This window comes from Copidosoma floridanum, unplaced genomic scaffold (assembly GCF_036245765.1).
Source record: "Copidosoma floridanum isolate Cflo_tuat_1 unplaced genomic scaffold, Cflo_Japanese_pri ptg000020l, whole genome shotgun sequence".
NCBI classification, from domain to species: domain Eukaryota; kingdom Metazoa; phylum Arthropoda; class Insecta; order Hymenoptera; family Encyrtidae; genus Copidosoma; species Copidosoma floridanum.
In genome coordinates, this window is record NW_028321897.1 from 5839709 (window position 1) to 5857594 (window position 17886).

Consider the following 17886-nt stretch of genomic DNA (forward strand, 5'->3'; position numbering starts at 1 on the left):
CTCCCTTTTTTTTCTCTATCTACATGCTTAAGTTGTCGAACTTTTAATTAGAATATTATCAGTCAATGTATGAATCAACGAAAATAAGTAAATGCTAGTCTATAATAAGCTGTAATAAATACGCGTGTTTCTATAGCGTTTCTTGAAATTCCAAATTCACCTGTAGGTAACACTTTGTGTGTGTGTGTGTGTGTGTGTGTGTGCGTGTGTGTATTTATTATTATTCAATCAAATAATTAATGACATCGGTAGATGTTAAAGTATCTAAGTAATGAAAATCGGCCAATGAGATGTGCAAATTGCGGGAGAGATTATATATATGTTTGTGTGTGCCTAAGAGAAGTTAACGCTAAAGGGATAGCGGGATAAGCAATATTGCGGGGAGAAATCGCTTCTAATTTGCATAGGTATATATAGATACTCATTGACATAGGCGCTCTTTTTTTTCACACTTGTACACATTTTTTTATGTAGCGCGAAATTTTTTTTTCTTGCCGAATATTGTGTACACTTAAAAGAGCGCGGCGAGCGTGTTTTATATTTACTTTAGGCATCAGTCCCGTATAACGTAGTAGGTATTCTGTAGAGCTTAAATATTATTTTATGCTTGATTTACTCTCTTTAAACTTTTGACATTCAGTGTGACATTGAGTTTACTTCTCTCGCGATAACAGAATATTGCACACTTTCTTTTTAAAGCGAGTGCTTACACTTTTACCTTACTTAAGTTATCAGTTTCGTTTCGGTTTCGTTGAGCAACTCTCCGAACGATCACTGATCTCCCGTATAAGTATATATATTCGTGGCCGTGCGGGTACATCAGCTGCATCGTGTTTTTTTTTCCAAAAACGTCCGTTTAAAACTTTTTTCCTGAACTCGAAAGCTGCACCCAACAAGTGTTGTATTACCATGTCCGAAATATTTGCGGGAAAGGCATTTTTGGTAGTTACGGGGGCGAGTCGAGGCATCGGAAGGGCGATTGCAGAAAAATTCGCGTCGCACTTGAAAAATGACTCGAAAGTTTTGCTCATGGCCAGAAATTTGGAGAACCTCGAGAAAATTGCTGATGGAATGCCGAGGGGTTTAATTATTTTGTGCAAGAGCGTCGATTTCGGCCAAACGACAACTAAGGAGTTGCAAGGTAATTTCGTGCAAATTTTAATTGACCAAGTACATCCTTAATAGGATAACAGTTGTATTTTAAAATGTGACGAAAATTCACCAACAAAAGGTCACACCCATCATAATTAACGCATATATATTATTATTATAACTTGGTTTTCGCGGTGAATTCACGCATTTCTGTAGACACATGTAATTATACGCTCTCTTGGAGATAAAACGAGATACATTGGTTTTCCAGTGCGAGGGGCATCAGATTCATTAAAAATTAACGGCCTCAACGACGCCTTTTAAAAATTACGATAGTGACGCTTTTTTTAACGAAATTTAACGCAAGGTCGATTCTTTATCTTATAAGTATGCCACTTAAAAATATCGTTATCGCTATCTTCTGTGGTGACTTGACATTCATTTTGGTTTGGTATTCACATTTATAGAAGCACTGAACGACGCTCTTAGGGGCGAAAAGCCAGAAAGTTTCAATCAAGCGATAATCGTACACTGTGCCGCCGTAGTGGACTACACCCGAACGGCCAATGATTTGACGGATTTCAGCGAATGGCAAACGTTTTTCAACGTCAACATGTTCTCGTCCGCCGTATTAAACGGGCTCTTCATGAAAACCTTCGAGAGCAGTGGCGTAAAAAAGTACGTGGTCAATGTCTGCTCCTATTGGGGTCTTACGCCAGACGTGTACGTAAGCTCCTACTGCGCCGCCAAAGCCGCCAAGGATATGTTTTTCAAGGTTCTTATTTTCCCCCACAAGATTCACACGCTTCCTTTTCTTTTTGTCCCTAACGATTGTGTCGTATATTCGCAGTCTTTTGCCTTGGAAAATCCCGACGTCGGTGTGTTGAACTACCTGCCGGGGTTGGTTGATACCGAGATGCTTCACGACGCCTACAAGAAAAGTAAGAGCGAAGAACTCGTGACTCGCATCAAATCAGCCCTCGAGAACAACACTGTTTCGACCCCGGAGAAAACCGCCGAGTGCCTCGTTGGTGTTTTGAAACAACAGAATTATAAATCCGGAGATTACGTTGATTTTCAAAAATTGAACACTGTATAGCGCTGACTCAATAAACAATTAATAACCACACGAGGCATCAAACGTTTGCTTTCAAATTACCCGCCAAAGAAGTTGTAGCTTACTGACCAACGATTGGTAAATAATTTTTTGTCGGTATCCACGATCCCTGCAGTACCCGACCACGAAAACCACCATCCCAACTTTAACCACGATTTATGTGTGAATAACTATATATATATCCGTACGTACACATCGATCGTGCCAGAGTGGAAAATAATAACAAACCTGCGTTACGTCAAATCTGTGTCAAATCATCGTAATAATCTGCTTCTTGGATTACAGCATTGAGAAAAAAACATAAAATCAGTAGAAATAAAATTTGCAATAGAAAGGCGCGTGACGAGTTGAGTGTAAAGGTGTATAAGGATAAACGGATACCGAGTGCAGTGGGGAAATATGAGGACGACGACAAGCGATCCATGGTCACCATCATTGGCGAGTCGCGAGATCTGTGAGAACGGTGTCTCCAGCGACGATAACTGCTCCTTCGAGGACTCGTTTGTTTCGACGTCGTCTATCAGCGTAGTTGCATCCAATACTCGTAACTCGGAGGATTTGCCGAGATTACCGGACTCCGAACAGTACTTGGCAAGATTGGGTAATTTTTTTTTTTTTTGCAGTGTAGGTACTTGTGCGAGATCAGCACCTAAGTAGGTCTACTCTTATCATCTTTTGTGTTTACATTCATTCAAAAATCATTTATTGGCTTACTGCGAAAGAGGATAAGAAAAAAAACTGTATTTTGTGCAGTTACACAGTTGGATCTTCATAATTGATAAAATGAATAAATTTTCAAATAATTGACTTGTGAATTAATAGATTGAATTATAGATTCCAGATTGAAAGCAATCAAGAGAGGCACGTCCAAGCGCGACCTCATAAATTCGCTGTCTGTTGCGAAAGAGGATTGCATCGCACGATTAATCAAGGCTGGTGAAGGTCTTGAAAAACCTGAGGAGATAGAACTCGCAGCTAATCCAATCATCCGGCACATCGCACCGCATTTGCAAGTAAGATTGCTCAACAACTTATCAAATTACTGCAAATATTAGCTTACTTGTAAAGGTATGTGTTCGACGGGATTATTAAAACAAAACCCAAAAACAACTTTGAAAGCAACATGATTCAGAGCATAACAAAATTTTGCAGTAAATATTGTTAGGTATAGTCTTCTTGGTCGTAAAGTTTTTTATTTAAGTCTACAGAATCATTTTTTCTTTTTTACACAATCCACAATCCTTTTAGTAATTTCTCACTGCACGCCCTAAGATCGCATCTCACTTTTGGCATAGACGACAACGTATTTTAGTAATTTGGAATAGGTATCTAATTCATACTACTGAACATTTATAATTATTTATGCATAAGGTTCTTTTTAAGTATACATTTGGCTAATTTAATTAAATGAGGTTTCATGAATATAAACCTTTTTAAAATCCATTGATTGTTTAATTTTCTCTCAAGGATGCAGTTAAATTCTTATTTATTTATTATCTTAGAACTACAAATTTCAATGCAATTACTTGCATAACTGTATCTGAAGAATCAACAAATGCAAATCCAAAGCTGCTATATTTCATTACAACGTAATTTTATTCCCCCGTGTTTCTTTTGCGAAATCGTGATTTTTTAAATAATCATAATTATCGCGGGCCAAGTATATCACAATCCTTAAAAAAAATTAACGAGTTTCTGATGTTAGTTTTAAGCTTCTCACCATCATCATTCGTTGATCATACAAAGTTTTACTGGCTAAAACTATTTCGTTCAACTTTCATAGGCTCTTACCGCAAACGAGCTCGTCCATCTCCTCAAGGCTGACGCGCTCGAGGCAGCCGTGAACGAGCAAACAGGCTCGGAAGATATTGAGGACTCCGAGAACAAATCAGTAACCATCAACGGTCAGGAAGAGAACAACGGTCTGTAAAACGGGAAAGATGACAGGAAAGATTTTCAAGGGCAAGGTTTTCCTGCTGGTGACCGGGGCGAGCCAGGGCATCGGGAGGAAAATCGCCGAGGTCCTCGGCTCGACTTTAGAAAGCGGCTCGCTGGTCTTGCTCTTGGCCAGAAATGCGGAGAATTTAAAGGGAACGGCGGATAATATGCCGAAAACCTTGGCCGTTGAATATCGAAGCGTCGACTTGAGCAAAGCTACAGCTGAGGAGCTTCGATCGATCATTGATGGTGAGTTATTTGTATTTTTTGAGATTTTTTAATTTTCTAATTTCAAGTGGTGTATAATTTTAGGTGCTCTTGTCAAGAATTCGGGAGCAGATGCTGCGAGTAAATTTTACGAAATAGTCGTTGTACATAACGTTGGGTCGATTGGAGATGTTACGAAATTGGCTGTTGATATGACAGATTTCGATTATTGGAGACAATACTATGATTTAAATGTTTTTTCTCCTGCTGTTTTGAATGGCGTCTTTATGAATGTATTTAAAGGAAAGAATATCAAAAGACACGTTATCAATATTACTTCTGCGTGTGGAATTCAACCATTCAACTCTATGGGTTATTATTGTTCAGGAAAAGCTGCAAGGGAAATGTATTTTAAGGTCAGTTGTGATAAATTTTATTAAGTCGCATATTTACGAACGATCGTTTTATTCAGTTAACAGGAACTGTACATATAAATTATATACTTATGACTGTTAATTTTATTTAGGTTTTCGCCAAAGAAAATCCTGATGTAAATGTATTAAATTATTCACCTGGACCAGTAGATACAGAAATGTTGGACACAGTGACTGATAATATAGTTGATCCAACGACCAAAGAAATATTTAAAGACTTAAAAGAAAACGAGCGAATACTGACAACTGATCAAACTGTAAAAAAGTTTTTAGACATTCTATCAAGTAAAAAATACGAGTCCGGAGACCATGTGGATTATTATGACGAGCTGTGAATCTCGATGTTTATTGTACTTGCTTTCAAATTTTTCTCACGCGCAACAATATTTTTTAAAAGATTCCGCTTACATGTATCGTCTTGTTACTGTAAAACTTAATGTTTAAACTGTAAATATATTAGTATTTGAAATCACAGATTTTTTTCTTATCACAGAGTCTTTAAAGGCTTCTTGTTAATTACTATCTTAAAAAAAATTTAAATCTCTTTTCTCGTAGTAATTTTGTATAACTAATAATTTTTATAAAATATCGTTATAGTTAATTAAAGTAGCTTAAGAGTAGTGATAAAAATCTTCGATACTTATTCATTTTCGATTGCAGTAAACGGAGTGTATTGCGTGTTTATCAGTCTCCTCCATCTATGTTCAATAATTATTACAAAAATAATAATTAAGAAAGGTAATACTGCTGATATAAACCACACTGGACAAGGGTACAATGTCAGGGTATGGCTATAAACGAATAAATAAATTGGTGTTGTTGCAAACGGCACTATCATTTCCATTACAGTCGTTATAGAAAAAATTTTTCCTGTGTAGAAATTTTCAGTTATACCATACTTCCAATTACACTTTAAAAAAATATAACTAACCACAAATTATTTACCTAAATCTTTTTGAGGAACCGATTTTGAAATGATAGCTCTGATTATTGGAATAGCTGATGAAGTGAACATTCCTAAGCCAGAAGAAAAATACATGTGCCATGGTTTTCTTGCAAAAGCTCGTACCAAGTTGCTTGCACTATTGGATAAACCTGCCAGAACAACTATCATAGTTTCCGGTAATTCTGAAAGCAAAAAGATAGTTTAGCATTAAAAGTATTTTCAAGTACAAAAATGACTAGTTTTAACAATTTGATGCACACTCAGAAATGATCCAACTACTTTGATTAGAAATTGCATTCCACATATGGATATTAGTAATTGAGTTGCTACATAGATGGATTGATCTGAGATATTCCAACCCAATTTCGAACTTGTGAAAAGAAAGGATACTGAGGCATTTCCTTCAATTACGACAACAAACAGGCCAATTGTCAATATACAGATCCATATCAAAAATCTATCAAATCCATCTCTTTTTTTCGCTATAGCATCAAACAACTCCTTAACTAATGAGATGTTGAAAATACTCCTCAGATTTCGCTGTGAGATGACGTATGATGTATTTTACAATTTTATCAGTTAACAGGTTGTAAAAAAATTTTAATTTGCAGTCTTACCTCAGTTTCATTTTTAACTGTTTCTTTGACAGAAACAAATGTATATATTATCGAAAACAAGGAAAAAATTGCTGATGACAGAAATACAGCCATGTAACCGAAATTTCTCATTATAACTGGACCCAATAATAGTCCTACTAAAATTCCAAAAACATATGTGGTATCCAAACACGCCAAATTCCAAGCTCGATTTTCTTTATTGGTAACATCAGTTATGTAGCAAAAAAACGTGAGTAAAATAGCAGGAAATCCACCCAAAAGTGCTGGTGGTATAGAAGGTAACAGAAGCCAGTAGGGACTAATATCTAAATTGCTTAAGCATGCCATGGAGACATAATAAAATAAATAACCTGGAAGTTGAAGGTAGAATTAAAAAATTGTGACCTTAAATAACAATAGAACTGAATTTTGTAAATTTTTGTTCAACCGAGAAATGGAAAAAACAGCAATGGCTTTCTTCCGTGTTTGTCACTCCATGGGCCAAGAAAGAGGGACATTATTGTTGGAAATATCGTTTCAATGCACGATTTCAACATGAAAACATTGGCAGTGTGTGGTTGAACCAATTTTTCAATTGACATTGCTTCCTTGCTACTGCTATTCATGTGTAAAACATCGCATCTACTATTGTTCACATCTGGGATTATTTTGCATGTTCGGTAAATCACCAAATCCGTCGTGACACTATCTGCAACACCAAAGATATTTAAAGTAATTTTTTTTTTTTTTTCCAACTAAATGACGCATGTTTCGATGTATTTTTTAAATTAATTATTTTTGTGGTAAAATATTGTTCAAGTGTGAAGCTAGACTTCGGTACAGTTAAAAATCAAACAATAAAAGTGCAAACTCACCTGATATGGAATAAGAAGACATCAGTGCAAAAGCCAGTGGTAGCATGGCAAACTGACCCCAATCTATCCCGTCTGTAGTAGCCATTATTGCTTTTAAGAAACTTGTAAAAAAAAATATCTAGTCCCAAAAAGCTCCCGAGAACAAACCCACAAATTACAGAGAAAAAAACAAAAAAAAACAAAAGAGTTGTCAATCCGTGTGTCCAGCAGCACTTGAAGGCAGCATAGTTTTCTCTCTGTGTCTCGACTGCTATCAGCTGCTCTTTTACAAAAAATACGAGCCAACATGAAGAATGGAGCTAAAAGCTGTTAGTCACGTATACTTAGGGTACAGACAACGAAGAAATAATTTTCTGTCCATAATTGTTCACGGATAGTGAGAGAATTCCCAGCGGGAGAAGGAGATGATAAGTAACGGAGTGTATTTTCCTTTGTTGCATGCCTCCAGAAGTACTTGCGTCATTCTAAAATTTGGTCACACTATCTACTTATTATGCACTTTCTTTGTGTGTACAACGAAACATATTCTTCTTTAATCGGACGAAATCTTAACTATTTTTAAAGAATTGTCAGTGACAGGTGACACCTATTACTAATATCACATTTTATTTTTACATCGACAACTTTTCTTTTTTTGACAGCTGACGAAAACGCTCTTAAGTATTTGTTATTTTGATAACTTTACAATCAACTCACTCACTCGGCTGCTTTTGACCTGAATACCTGAATTGTATATATACCACTTATATAGTATGCAGTGTGTGAAATTATTATGCTGCAGGGATGAGTGAGGAGAGAGCACACTGCAGAGAGATTAAAAAACAGGAAACAGCAACGTCAAGAGATAGTGTGTGATCTCATGCATACCTATATATCTGTACTTTAACTCAAGATTAAATTGTAACATGATATTATATACAATGTTATCATGATAATAAAACCGATTCGATTGTTATGCGACGTCAGTGTGCAACGCAGACACTTGCAGCAATATTATGAATAATGAAAACAGTACAAATATTTTCGAGAAGAAAAAAAATTCATGTTTTTATATTTGATGATGAAAAAAATTAAGTTATCACCAATTCTAGCTTATACTTGTAAAAAAAATTATTTTCCATTGTTGTTATATGTAAAACGGATTGTTAGTACAATTTGACTATACAATAATACTAAAATAGGTGCTATTAATTTATTATCAGTATTGATTTTTTAGAGCATGACATCGGTAGAAAGCGGTGAAATTGATAATCGTCCTCCTACTCCATTAGAAGAAGATTGCTGTGGAAATGGTTGTAATCCGTGTATATTTGATATTCATAAAAAATTACTGGAAAAATGGAACAAGGAAAAATTCGACAAATTGAATGATACTTTACTGGATAAAAATTACTTGTCACCTGTCAAATATAGCGCATTTATTATCGACAAAATAACAAAAGCATGTGAAGACTGCATTTTTGTATGCTTGAATTGCAAATCAAGTATGACCAAACTTTAATTTTCTGACTTTCTACTACAACAAATGTAAGGAACAATTTTTTTTTTTTAGAAAAAGAAGACGACATTATTTTTTTATCTCCTAGTCAGCACGTGATGATTAAACTTGATACAGTAACAAAGCCATACACTCCTATATCTTGGAGTCAGAAAAGTATAAAACTGCTGATCAAATTATATTCCAACGGGAAAGCAAGTAATTATGTAAAAAAATTAAAAGTCCACGATGAATTAAGCATTAGAGGCCCATACGGAGGGTTCAAGTACCAGAGAAACAGGTAAAAACTAAATATACAATAAATCTTGGAGCTCTTGTAAAAATTATGTATTACGGTTACTTTATTTTTTATTTATTTATATTTTCTTTTAGTTACAAGCATATTCTCATGTTGAGCATTGGATCTGGAATTGCAGCTATGTACCCACTGGCAAGTTCGATTGTTCAAGATGATTTGGAAGACACAAAAATTAATATGACTGTAGGCTTCAGATCTTTCTCACATGTACCATTGAAGGATGAGTTAAGGCTTTTGAGTGATTATTGGAACTTTGAGTGCACCTTCTATTTATCTCAAGAAAGTAAGATCTAGAATTTCAAAATCTATGCCAAAAATACACCTTCCATACTCGACGTAATAATTTCGTATAATTTTTTTGTAGGCACAGCAAATATGACAGGCATAAATATTGTGAGTAATCGTTTGAACGGTGATATAATCAGGGGAATACTCAATTCTTATTCACCAGAATCGTGTTTAATTTTAATATGCGGGACAACGGAATTCAATGAAACTGTTGAAAAAATTGTTGTTGAAAAAGAATTTTCTCATTACCATGTTTTTAGGTGACCATTGAATAAAGATTTTTATGAAAATCCTTTCTGTTAATTTAATTTGAAAATACAAAAGAATAAAAAGTATAAACAAATACTATGGATACCAAAGAAAATACAAATTTGTCATTTGTTCATTGATAAAATGTTAAATTAAGTACGATTTGACTTCAACTCGATTCATAAAGTCCATATGGCTAACTTCTAATTTTTCTCCATCTCAGTTCAACGACAAACGCAAGCACCACAATCAACAAACTCAATCCCGCGGGCAAGAACCACACGGGGCATGGATACGCGGTAAGAAAATTCGTGTGCAAATAAACGAAGATCGGAGTCGTCATGAACGGGCCGATTTTTTCCATCGCCGTTGTCACAGCGAATGCTTTGCCTGCGATACACGTGCGTCTCATTAATCCATTTGGCTTGTTATATACCACAAGTTAAACTCACCAACTTCATGAGGCCGGACGTTTTTCGATATGATGCTGCGAACGAGCGAAGCCGGGGCAAGGCTGAACATCCCAACGACGGTCGACAGATACAAGTGCCAAGACTCGAAAGTCAGAGCTTTCGCGATCGAACCACCGCCGTTTGACATACTCGCCATCATGATGCTCACAGTTTCCGGCAGTTCTGTGAAAAATCCAAGTAAATTTGAAACTCGTCTTAAACTTTATATATAAAAAAAAAAAACAGAGTCGTACTCAGCAGAGGCGATATGACTTTGATGAGAAGCAGCATGCCGCACATGGTGACGAGCAACTGGAACACCGAGTACGTGGCGAAATCCGTGACGCTCCAGCCGATCCTTTTAGTAAAGAGGTAAAGTATAGTGGCCGTACCCTGCATCATGTCGTCGTGCAAGGCGATCATGAGCAAACAACACCAGACGAGACACCTGTCGAAACTGTCGCGCTTCCTCGCGACGACTCGAAACAGATCCCTGATCAACCTGGGATCGAATAAGCTCCTCAAAGAGCGCTGTAAAGGGTACACATTATGAATTGGAAAAAAAAAGATCACTTTTCGTTTTGTAAAAGACGTCGAAACAGTGTACCGACACCAGTCCCCGTGTATATCGTCTCTGCCAGTACGAAGCGCGAGTAGATCAATCCGAGAAGGCAGCTGGAGGCCGAAGTCGCAAAGACAAGCCAGTAGCCAAAGCGCTTGAACAATAGAGGATTGACGAGGTAGCCGACGAGCTGCCCGCCAAACAGCACAAAGTCCAAGAAGCCCAGGCGCCAGGCTCGACTCTGCTCGCTCGTCACGTCCGACACGTAACAAAAGCAGGTCAGCAAAATCGCCGGGAAGCCGCCGAGTAGAGACGATATCGTCGACGCGGCCAGAAACCAGTGGGGATCGACCTCGAGGTTGCTGAGCACGGAAAACAGAGCGTAGTATATCGTTGAGCCTGAAAAACAATACGATTTAATCCACCGTTTGAGGTATGTATAGGTAGTACATGTTACAAAAATGTGTACGTACCGATGAAGGGGACGAGCAAAAGAGGCTTCCTGCCGTTCGTGTCGCTCCAGGGACCGACAAAGAGGATCAGTATTGTCGGGAGGAGTGTTTCGATCGACGATTTTAAAACCAAGAGCGTGGCCGTGTGCGGCTGGACGAGCTCCTGTAAGCGCTTAGCGATCTCGCTACTGCTGTTCATGTACAGGATCGCGCAATCGGTATTGTTTCCAACAAATAATTGGACGCATGTTTTGTAAACTATCGCGTCCGTTATGACGCTGTCTGCATAGAAAGAAATTTGCTTTTTTTTTTCTTTCTCTTTTACAGTATGTAATAACGCGCCCTTGAGTTATCAGATGAGCGTACAAAGTATACTTATAGTTACCAGACACGGTGTAGGCAAACATGATGAAAAAGATAACGGGTTCGACGAAAGTCACTCGTTTCCATTTCGAAGCTACTGGTGGATCCATTGCTTGCGGTTATTATTATTTTTATCTCTTTTACAATCAAGATATTTACTTGGCAGATAAAAAAAAAAAAAAAGAAACCCCCGATAAGCAGTGTGTGACGAACAACACGATGTATTGTAGGTGTTTCGTGAGCTTTTCAAACCGATGCTCAATCACGACTGCGAGCAGCTGATACGGTTCAAAGTTGTTGTAGGCCCGCGACTTAAACGAATGTGCCTTACACAGGAAAAATAATACTGGTGAGTCTAGACTCTCCAACAATAATATTTACAGTGTCAGCTTACTTATGGCTCTGCACACCGTGAGTTTTGCTTTCTTTCGTTCAAGAAGATATTGACATAGGATTTTTTAATTTGTTGGATTTAATATTACACAAGTCAAGTGATTTTTTGATAAACGTGAAATAATCGTAGTACCATGAAAGTTGCTTGTTTATGTAAATATAAATTTATTTTCATGATTTATTGTAACTTTGGCAATCGCTCTTAAAAATTGAATATCACAAGATATTAGGTGGATGGTACGTTACAACATACTTCTTGTTTGCAGTTGGGACAGGCGCCATATATTTTATTGAACACGATTTTGTTGGTGGAGAGTTCTTGCAGCCACTAAAATCAATAAAATAAATGACACATGGTATACGAGTACTAATTTTCAACTGTCGATATCGATAAAAGAGGATTCATAACAATTACCCGGAATAAGCATGTGGGGTGGAAACGTCGCCTGCACTTATTGTTATTACATACTTCATCGGGTAATGTTCCATCGTCGGCTTCGTCCGAGAAACAAATACAACACTCTTCATCACCAAACACGCCTTCCTCGTCTTTCTCGGATTTTGCAGTTAGTGGTTGTACTGGAAAATCATCAATGTTCAACAGTGACAACAGATTTTCATACACACTGGACTCTAGATCCCATTTCTGAAATTATTTGAACATTTTAATACTACACGCTAATGTTTGTAATGCACTACATACTATTACGAGTATACCTCGATATTATCTTCGTCTTGCACCAAATCTCTGTATTTTTCTACCTCATTTTTAGCACCAAGAAACACTAATTTTGGATAGCCAGTAGGATCATTGGGATCAAGAGTAATAAAAACAGATAGCGATGGTGATAAGTAGATTCTTCGATATAGATGGTACGGTTTTGGCTCAAGTGGATCTAGTACCCAACAAAAACTAAAATTCCGCAATGTTTTTTTCATTTGCCCCATAGAATATAACGATTTTCAACAAATATATAAAAAGTATTACTTGTCAAGTTTCCTCAATTGAGCCCAAACATCTTCTAACAGATCCACTTGTTTCTGAAACATGTTCCTTATCTCTTTCAATGTAAAAGATTTTTTTTCATTGATGGTGTAACCAGGTACATCTGGTAATTCTGAAGAAACGATTTTCCACGAATTTTGACCAGAAGAGTTAATCGAAGGCTCTACTATCATAGAAATATCATTCATACTAAGTTTTATTGTACTGAGGTCCTTGTTAGATGAAAGCTCAACCTCCTAAAAATGATGTTATAGATTAAAAATATTTTCAATTTCCATTTAAATTCTCACTCCTTAATATAATATATATTTGGATATTACTGAATTTTCTGATAACACATAATTAAGTTCTTTCAATAGTTTTTCTCTTGCATCCGTTTTAAGGGAAATAATCATTTCTTTTTCATGATAATCACAGATCATTTTTTCCTGAAAAGAAATATCTCAATTATCCATAAGAATTCAGTGAAACAATAAAGTATTACCTATTGCACGTACAATGGCTGTTGTCAGTTCTTGAAAAAAGGAAGGTACCGATTCAGATGCTTTGATTAGTGATTCTATTTGATTTTTAAAACGATTCCCGAACAAGAAAGCAATACTTCTTCCAAAATAAATCGAAGCATCATTCAAGTGTGGATACAATGGAACAACAAATTTGACCACAACATTTGTTTTACAGTTTGTGTAATTATTGGTCACTGTCAGCGATCCTTTCCATGTCGGTGGAGATTCCGACACAAGCACTAACGTAGGATACAATTCCAACATTTCTTTGAAATCATCTTCCATTGTCCACAAATGCTTTTCTTTCTTTCTTTCTTTTTATTAAAATTTAATGGTTTTAAGCAAAAAATATGTCATGTAAGTTCAAAGTCACAATTTTTTTAAACACAATCATGATGTATTTATAGGCGTATGCAAGTATACACGTTATTTTTTAACAAATTTATAAAAATCTGCACGTATCTACTTATTTCGTGTTGTTGTTTACATGTTGAATGGTCCCCGAAACATGACGTATCGAGTCTCGAAGTCAAAAGACTGAATAGACAAACTCAGACCCGTTTTTTATTGGTTCACCTCAACTCCATGTGGAGCAAAAGCGTATACACATGCTTGAAACACAAAAACTCACATTTGCAACAAATGGCGATAGAAGCCGGTAATTTACAAATGGCGGAGCCAATAAGGTAACCCACGTAATGTGTCTTCTCGCGTTTCTTGACCCGCGAAGTTTCAAAGACGATCTACTTTTACGAGCAGCCAGCGGATCCCTTCGTGAGTGTGTAAACCTGTAATTCACTGACATCATGTAACAATGCTTCATTACCTTTTTCTTATGTAAAAAACACAGACTAGTTGTCAACAGTGGGAAAGATGGTGCAATAATGTGATCCTTTTTAACATTTCACACAGTAGTATTTTACTTTGGATACTGATTTCTTTATCACTTAATAACTACAAATTTTAGGATATAATATTTTAATAATATAATGGTTAAAAAAATGAATTACTTTGGTGTATTGTTAAAAAAATCGAATGTTTTAATACATTTACAATGTTATACAAGTTTGAGCAACAGTAAAATACACAGTAGTTCTTTATCAAAGAGGTGAATAATCAATATTACCCATTCTTGCATGGCTCCTGTGTGGATTTGCGTTAATGACTGACGTGTTTTGTTTTTAAATTTCATAATCCAAACTGTAGAGATGACATTTTATTTTGTACTTACAACTACCAAAACAGTTAATAATGAGAACTGAGCAAATAAAGTAATACTTTGTTCATTAAATTTTTTTTTTCAGCGTGTGCTTCTCTCACATAGTAGAGATTGATGTATACAAATAGGTACGTAACAAAGCAAATGCTCTTCACTCCTTGTCCATTTCAGTGATTCTTTTCTTGTGACGATTGATGGCTTCTTGGTGACGTTTAATTTGCTCTTCATGGAATGAAATTTCATCATGCAAGCCATCCTTCAACTTACTAATTTGTTCTTTTTGCTACAACAAATAAGAAGAATTTACTTAAAGGCATCATATGATTAAGAAAAAATATTAAAAACGTCATGATTTTTTCCAATGTAACGATCAGACCGTATATTATGCTTAAGACTACAAAGATTACCAAGTTGTAAAAGTATTGGTCTTCGTGAGCAGCTTCCATTTTTCCAAAGGCTCCACCAGCTTCGCGAATGGATCCACCACTACCTCCACCCTTGCCGGCTCCGGATCCTCGTTCACCAACCATGTTTACACGGCTGAAATAAAATTTATAATACGGACATTAACAAAATATTCCTTAAAATTCATGGTATTACATTGAGTTTTCTAATCAAACAACTTGAAAATCAGGAATAAAGTAAAACTGATAGCAAAGTAGGTGGTGAATACAGCAAAAATGTTATGTAAGACCGGTAGCTTGCGAATAATACGTGTGGAGCGATTCTTGGGCTTTGGGCAATGTTGTAGGCTGTTGGATTAGGTTATACAAAAACTGTAATCGTGCCAAAAAAGTGTCGAAGGAGAGGTCAATCGTGCTAAAAAAAAAACAGTGTTCGATCTCGTTGGGCGTTTCGTTTCGTAAAATCATCGACGACAGCCAGAGGATCAGGAGGAGAGAAAAAAAGTTGGGGCACAGTGCCAAAGTCTGCTCACCAAGTTTGGTTTTTAATGTAAATAAAATTAATATACAGTCGTGGATTACCTCAAGAAGGCCATATTTCTGCTGAAAACCACTGGGACTCGCTGCATTCTAGCACTTGTCAGCTAAACCGTACAAGAAAAACAAACAGCGCTTGTCTACTTACAGGAATTCTGGAAAATATATTAGATTACAGCTTTTGTCGTCAGCTTTTAATATAATCATATATTATGCATCGGTGTAGACATTAAGGTGCGTTTACATTGAACCCCCTGCCGCCCCCGCAAGTTCTACATCGGCGGGTGGTTCAAATTTAACATCACAAGTATTCTCATCAATCCACTGTAATATTTGGACAATTCATCAGAATATGCAATTTTCACGTAATGACAATTTTTTTGTTTGTGTATTACGTAAAATGTTGAAAAACGCGATCTCGACAAAAAATCTAATCTATACCTGTATTGTGAGAAAAATAAAAGTACCTGAAACACTTGTTTGATCGCGATTGCAAATGAGCTGTACAAAAATTTACAAGCTCTTAAAAGTGATCACTAATATAATGTACAACACATTGTAATATTGTATTACATTAGAGACAGGGAAGTCGGTTAAAAATAACAATTATCGATGGAAATGGAGAAAATTCCGGAATAATTTTTTTTGTTCATTTTTTAAATTTAACTATAAAATGATATTCTACTTGTAAAAAATACGACACTGTCCGTTTTACTTAGTTGTATGTCTTAATAAGATGTGAAAATCGTGAAAAATACACCTATGTGCGGTATGTAGACGATACATTATACATATAACGTCATGATCGATCTTACCGATTTTTTTTATCCAAGTACAAACGTCTAGCTGAATAACATGTATATGATCTTTTATTAGGTAGTGAATGTGTATGTATACTCTATACATGTTTTTCTTATTTCAATAATAAATTTAGTTTATTTACCAAATTTTTAGCGAATTCAAATCGTTATCCAACAAAAACCATGCGAATTTTTTATTCTTAATTTTTACTATCCATAGTATAAACCTGGTACATGATACGAACGTACTTAATTTTTATTGATTCAATTCAAGCATATCAGAAGTTCGGTATCGTTATCGCATGTTGTCATACGTAACTTGAAACCGTTTGAAATGTTTTTTAATGATACGTATGTACTTAAATAATAATGGAAGGGAAATGGGATCCTCTGCTGGATTGGCAAAACACATCATCGCAGTTACTCAACTACTTATATATATGGTTGTTGCAAATGCAAGCAAATGAGCTTGGTTAATTTTTATACATTATTCCCATCTAACCGAAAAAGCTAAGGACATAATGTATACTGTGAAAAAAATTATACGGTAAAAATAAAGACCGCTTATTTTTTTTATCGAGACGAACTTGCTACGTAAAATAAACGGCGGTGTTTAACTGTTAATCAAATAAATGGTTGAAAAACAAAAAAAATCTTGATAACCCCGAAGTACGAAATGATCGAATTCAAGTAAGCATATGAAACATTTTTTTAAATTTTGTTTTTGTCAGTACGAAACAACAAACTCCGTCTCATTGATATATGGAGCTTTTGAATTCTTGGAGTGTTGCCGTTAAGAAAACTTGGTATACATCACTGGCTCCATATGTATACCGCTCAATAGTCAAACACGATTTTGATTGTGTTCTAAGCATGAATGGAGAGGAAAAAACTTACAGTTAACATCCAAAAGATTTGTTTTAAACAGAGATTAGGTAGTAGGGTTTTGAATGAACAGTAGCTTTTCTGCGTAACAATTTATGTTCATTAGGGCCATTCCACAATCACTTTGAGGAATATGCGACTCGGCCAGTTTTCTTACGCCAAATGACTCCAAAAGTCGAGTGCAGTGCCCGTGCCTACCGAATTTTGACGTCACAAAACAAGACAAGAGTCACGCGGTGTGAGTGTAAATTGTGAAGTGGCCCTCATGCGCGTGTAAAGAAGCAAAGAGCAGCGCTCCCAAAAGTGGCTACCGAACTTGGGGGGAAATTCAAATTGGCTATATGGAGCAAGACGCAAAACCTCAGATAACTCGACAACATTCCATACACCATAACTTGATCAATTAATCCTAAGCTATTTAACCCAATAACCCAACGCGCCCATACGCAGTATCACGAGCATTAATAATTAATAAAATAAATTAAACAATAACGCAAGCGCCAATCCCCACACAACCCGGGGCGCTTACTGGTCACTTTAATTATTAAGAAAATTAATAAAGTAGAGCAAGCGCCAATCCCCACACAACCCGGGGCGCTTACTGGTCACTTTAATTATTAAGAAAATTAATAAAGTAGAGCAAGCGCCAATCCCCACACAACCCGGGGCGCTTTCTGATCACTTTTTTAATGAATATATTAAATAAAATAACACAAGTGCCAATCCCCACGCAACCCGGGGCGCTTACTGGTCACTTTTTTAATGAATA

At 36.2% G+C, this 17886-nt stretch overlaps 8 protein-coding genes across 11 annotated transcripts; 4 read left to right on the top strand and 4 right to left on the bottom strand.

Moving 5' to 3' along the window:
- The first annotated feature begins 583 nt into the window (after positions 1 to 583).
- Positions 584 to 2209, top strand: LOC106646957 (sepiapterin reductase). Its single transcript, XM_014363187.3, has 3 exons — positions 584 to 1141; positions 1560 to 1867; positions 1943 to 2209. Exons 1-3 carry the CDS (start codon positions 910 to 912, stop codon positions 2189 to 2191), a joined length of 789 nt encoding a protein of 262 aa, XP_014218673.2. The 5' UTR covers positions 584 to 909; the 3' UTR covers positions 2192 to 2209.
- A 211-nt stretch (positions 2210 to 2420) lies between these two features.
- LOC106647036 (coiled-coil domain-containing protein 32-like) lies at positions 2421 to 4139 on the top strand. The gene is made up of 3 exons (XM_014363286.3): positions 2421 to 2810; positions 3044 to 3222; positions 3993 to 4139. The coding sequence occupies exons 1-3, from the start codon at positions 2609 to 2611 to the stop codon at positions 4137 to 4139; spliced, it is 528 nt and encodes a 175-aa protein (XP_014218772.2). The 5' UTR covers positions 2421 to 2608.
- Positions 4140 to 4149: 10 nt separating this feature from the next.
- Positions 4150 to 5356, top strand: LOC106647035 (sepiapterin reductase-like). Of its 2 annotated transcripts, none has more exons than XM_089593635.1 (3): positions 4150 to 4396; positions 4484 to 4770; positions 4881 to 5356. In XM_089593635.1, exons 1-3 carry the CDS (start codon positions 4150 to 4152, stop codon positions 5121 to 5123), a joined length of 777 nt encoding a protein of 258 aa, XP_089449761.1. In that variant the 3' UTR covers positions 5124 to 5356. The 2 variants fall into 2 exon arrangements, with proteins under 2 accessions (XP_089449761.1, XP_014218771.2); XM_014363285.3 differs by having other exon boundaries at positions 4460 to 4770; positions 4881 to 5355.
- LOC106646956 (putative peptidoglycan muropeptide transporter SLC46) lies at positions 4803 to 7962 on the bottom strand. Of its 2 annotated transcripts, none has more exons than XM_089593631.1 (6): positions 7206 to 7962; positions 6779 to 7039; positions 6352 to 6701; positions 5995 to 6274; positions 5734 to 5916; positions 4803 to 5658 (listed from the first exon to the last, which is right to left on the bottom strand). In XM_089593631.1, the coding sequence occupies exons 1-6, from the start codon at positions 7288 to 7290 to the stop codon at positions 5429 to 5431; spliced, it is 1389 nt and encodes a 462-aa protein (XP_089449757.1). In that variant the 5' UTR covers positions 7291 to 7962; the 3' UTR covers positions 4803 to 5428. The 2 variants fall into 2 exon arrangements, with proteins under 2 accessions (XP_089449757.1, XP_089449758.1); XM_089593632.1 differs by having other exon boundaries at positions 5570 to 5658; positions 5720 to 5916.
- A 342-nt stretch (positions 7963 to 8304) lies between these two features.
- LOC106647034 (NADH-cytochrome b5 reductase-like) lies at positions 8305 to 9553 on the top strand. Of its 2 annotated transcripts, XM_089593634.1 has the most exons (5): positions 8305 to 8349; positions 8422 to 8689; positions 8758 to 8983; positions 9076 to 9284; positions 9366 to 9553. In XM_089593634.1, the coding sequence occupies exons 2-5, from the start codon at positions 8425 to 8427 to the stop codon at positions 9551 to 9553; spliced, it is 888 nt and encodes a 295-aa protein (XP_089449760.1). In that variant the 5' UTR covers positions 8305 to 8349; positions 8422 to 8424. The 2 variants fall into 2 exon arrangements, with proteins under 2 accessions (XP_089449760.1, XP_023245078.2); XM_023389310.2 differs by lacking the exon at positions 8305 to 8349 and having other exon boundaries at positions 8398 to 8689.
- LOC149374353 (putative peptidoglycan muropeptide transporter SLC46) lies at positions 8883 to 11477 on the bottom strand. Its single transcript, XM_089593633.1, has 6 exons — positions 11390 to 11477; positions 11026 to 11286; positions 10602 to 10951; positions 10245 to 10521; positions 9991 to 10173; positions 8883 to 9928 (listed from the first exon to the last, which is right to left on the bottom strand). Exons 1-6 carry the CDS (start codon positions 11475 to 11477, stop codon positions 9735 to 9737), a joined length of 1353 nt encoding a protein of 450 aa, XP_089449759.1. The 3' UTR covers positions 8883 to 9734.
- Positions 11478 to 11941: 464 nt separating this feature from the next.
- Positions 11942 to 13891, bottom strand: Fancl (E3 ubiquitin-protein ligase Fancl). The gene is made up of 6 exons (XM_014363258.2): positions 13264 to 13891; positions 13087 to 13194; positions 12749 to 13002; positions 12478 to 12673; positions 12176 to 12406; positions 11942 to 12088 (listed from the first exon to the last, which is right to left on the bottom strand). The coding sequence occupies exons 1-6, from the start codon at positions 13555 to 13557 to the stop codon at positions 11987 to 11989; spliced, it is 1185 nt and encodes a 394-aa protein (XP_014218744.2). The 5' UTR covers positions 13558 to 13891; the 3' UTR covers positions 11942 to 11986.
- Positions 13892 to 14289: 398 nt separating this feature from the next.
- On the bottom strand, positions 14290 to 15630 carry LOC106647014 (ATPase inhibitor mai-2, mitochondrial). Its single transcript, XM_014363254.2, has 3 exons — positions 15478 to 15630; positions 14899 to 15031; positions 14290 to 14774 (listed from the first exon to the last, which is right to left on the bottom strand). The coding sequence occupies exons 1-3, from the start codon at positions 15522 to 15524 to the stop codon at positions 14643 to 14645; spliced, it is 312 nt and encodes a 103-aa protein (XP_014218740.2). The 5' UTR covers positions 15525 to 15630; the 3' UTR covers positions 14290 to 14642.
- Between the last annotated feature and the right edge of the window lie 2256 nt (positions 15631 to 17886).

What these genes read in the sequence shown, in the direction of transcription:
- LOC106646956 (XM_089593631.1), bottom strand. Translation starts at nt 7,290, where the DNA reads ATGGCTACTACAGACGGGATAGATTGGGGTCAGTTTGCCATGCTACCA. An exon ending in GCTGTTTTTTCCATTTCTCG is followed by an intron (nt 6,702 to 6,778) that starts GTTGAACAAAAA and finishes TTCAACTTCCAG; the next exon opens with GTTATTTATTTTATTATGTC. An exon ending in GGTTCCTCAAAAAGATTTAG is followed by an intron (nt 5,659 to 5,733) that starts GTAAATAATTTG and finishes ATTTCTACACAG; the next exon opens with GAAAAATTTTTTCTATAACG.
- LOC106647034 (XM_089593634.1), top strand. Translation starts at nt 8,425, where the DNA reads ATGACATCGGTAGAAAGCGGTGAAATTGATAATCGTCCTCCTACTCCA. An exon ending in TTCAAGTACCAGAGAAACAG is followed by an intron (nt 8,984 to 9,075) that starts GTAAAAACTAAA and finishes ATTTTCTTTTAG; the next exon opens with TTACAAGCATATTCTCATGT. An exon ending in CTTCTATTTATCTCAAGAAA is followed by an intron (nt 9,285 to 9,365) that starts GTAAGATCTAGA and finishes ATTTTTTTGTAG; the next exon opens with GCACAGCAAATATGACAGGC.
- LOC106646957 (XM_014363187.3), top strand. Translation starts at nt 910, where the DNA reads ATGTCCGAAATATTTGCGGGAAAGGCATTTTTGGTAGTTACGGGGGCG. An exon ending in GACAACTAAGGAGTTGCAAG is followed by an intron (nt 1,142 to 1,559) that starts GTAATTTCGTGC and finishes TCACATTTATAG; the next exon opens with AAGCACTGAACGACGCTCTT. An exon ending in CCAAGGATATGTTTTTCAAG is followed by an intron (nt 1,868 to 1,942) that starts GTTCTTATTTTC and finishes GTATATTCGCAG; the next exon opens with TCTTTTGCCTTGGAAAATCC.
- Fancl (XM_014363258.2), bottom strand. Translation starts at nt 13,557, where the DNA reads ATGGAAGATGATTTCAAAGAAATGTTGGAATTGTATCCTACGTTAGTG. An exon ending in CAATTGAGGAAACTTGACAA is followed by an intron (nt 12,674 to 12,748) that starts GTAATACTTTTT and finishes GCGGAATTTTAG; the next exon opens with TTTTTGTTGGGTACTAGATC. An exon ending in AAGACGAAGATAATATCGAG is followed by an intron (nt 12,407 to 12,477) that starts GTATACTCGTAA and finishes AAATAATTTCAG; the next exon opens with AAATGGGATCTAGAGTCCAG.
- LOC149374353 (XM_089593633.1), bottom strand. Translation starts at nt 11,477, where the DNA reads ATGGATCCACCAGTAGCTTCGAAATGGAAACGAGTGACTTTCGTCGAA. An exon ending in GTTTGCCTACACCGTGTCTG is followed by an intron (nt 11,287 to 11,389) that starts GTAACTATAAGT and finishes CTTTCTATGCAG; the next exon opens with ACAGCGTCATAACGGACGCG. An exon ending in TTTGCTCGTCCCCTTCATCG is followed by an intron (nt 10,952 to 11,025) that starts GTACGTACACAT and finishes ATTGTTTTTCAG; the next exon opens with GCTCAACGATATACTACGCT.
- LOC106647036 (XM_014363286.3), top strand. Translation starts at nt 2,609, where the DNA reads ATGAGGACGACGACAAGCGATCCATGGTCACCATCATTGGCGAGTCGC. An exon ending in ACAGTACTTGGCAAGATTGG is followed by an intron (nt 2,811 to 3,043) that starts GTAATTTTTTTT and finishes ATTGAATTATAG; the next exon opens with ATTCCAGATTGAAAGCAATC. An exon ending in ACATCGCACCGCATTTGCAA is followed by an intron (nt 3,223 to 3,992) that starts GTAAGATTGCTC and finishes CAACTTTCATAG; the next exon opens with GCTCTTACCGCAAACGAGCT.
- LOC106647014 (XM_014363254.2), bottom strand. Translation starts at nt 15,524, where the DNA reads ATGCAGCGAGTCCCAGTGGTTTTCAGCAGAAATATGGCCTTCTTGAG. An exon ending in AGAAATATGGCCTTCTTGAG is followed by an intron (nt 15,032 to 15,477) that starts GTAATCCACGAC and finishes ATTTTATTTCAG; the next exon opens with CCGTGTAAACATGGTTGGTG. An exon ending in ACCAATACTTTTACAACTTG is followed by an intron (nt 14,775 to 14,898) that starts GTAATCTTTGTA and finishes TATTTGTTGTAG; the next exon opens with CAAAAAGAACAAATTAGTAA.
- LOC106647035 (XM_014363285.3), top strand. Translation starts at nt 4,150, where the DNA reads ATGACAGGAAAGATTTTCAAGGGCAAGGTTTTCCTGCTGGTGACCGGG. An exon ending in GCTTCGATCGATCATTGATG is followed by an intron (nt 4,397 to 4,459) that starts GTGAGTTATTTG and finishes GTATAATTTTAG; the next exon opens with GTGCTCTTGTCAAGAATTCG. An exon ending in CAAGGGAAATGTATTTTAAG is followed by an intron (nt 4,771 to 4,880) that starts GTCAGTTGTGAT and finishes AATTTTATTTAG; the next exon opens with GTTTTCGCCAAAGAAAATCC.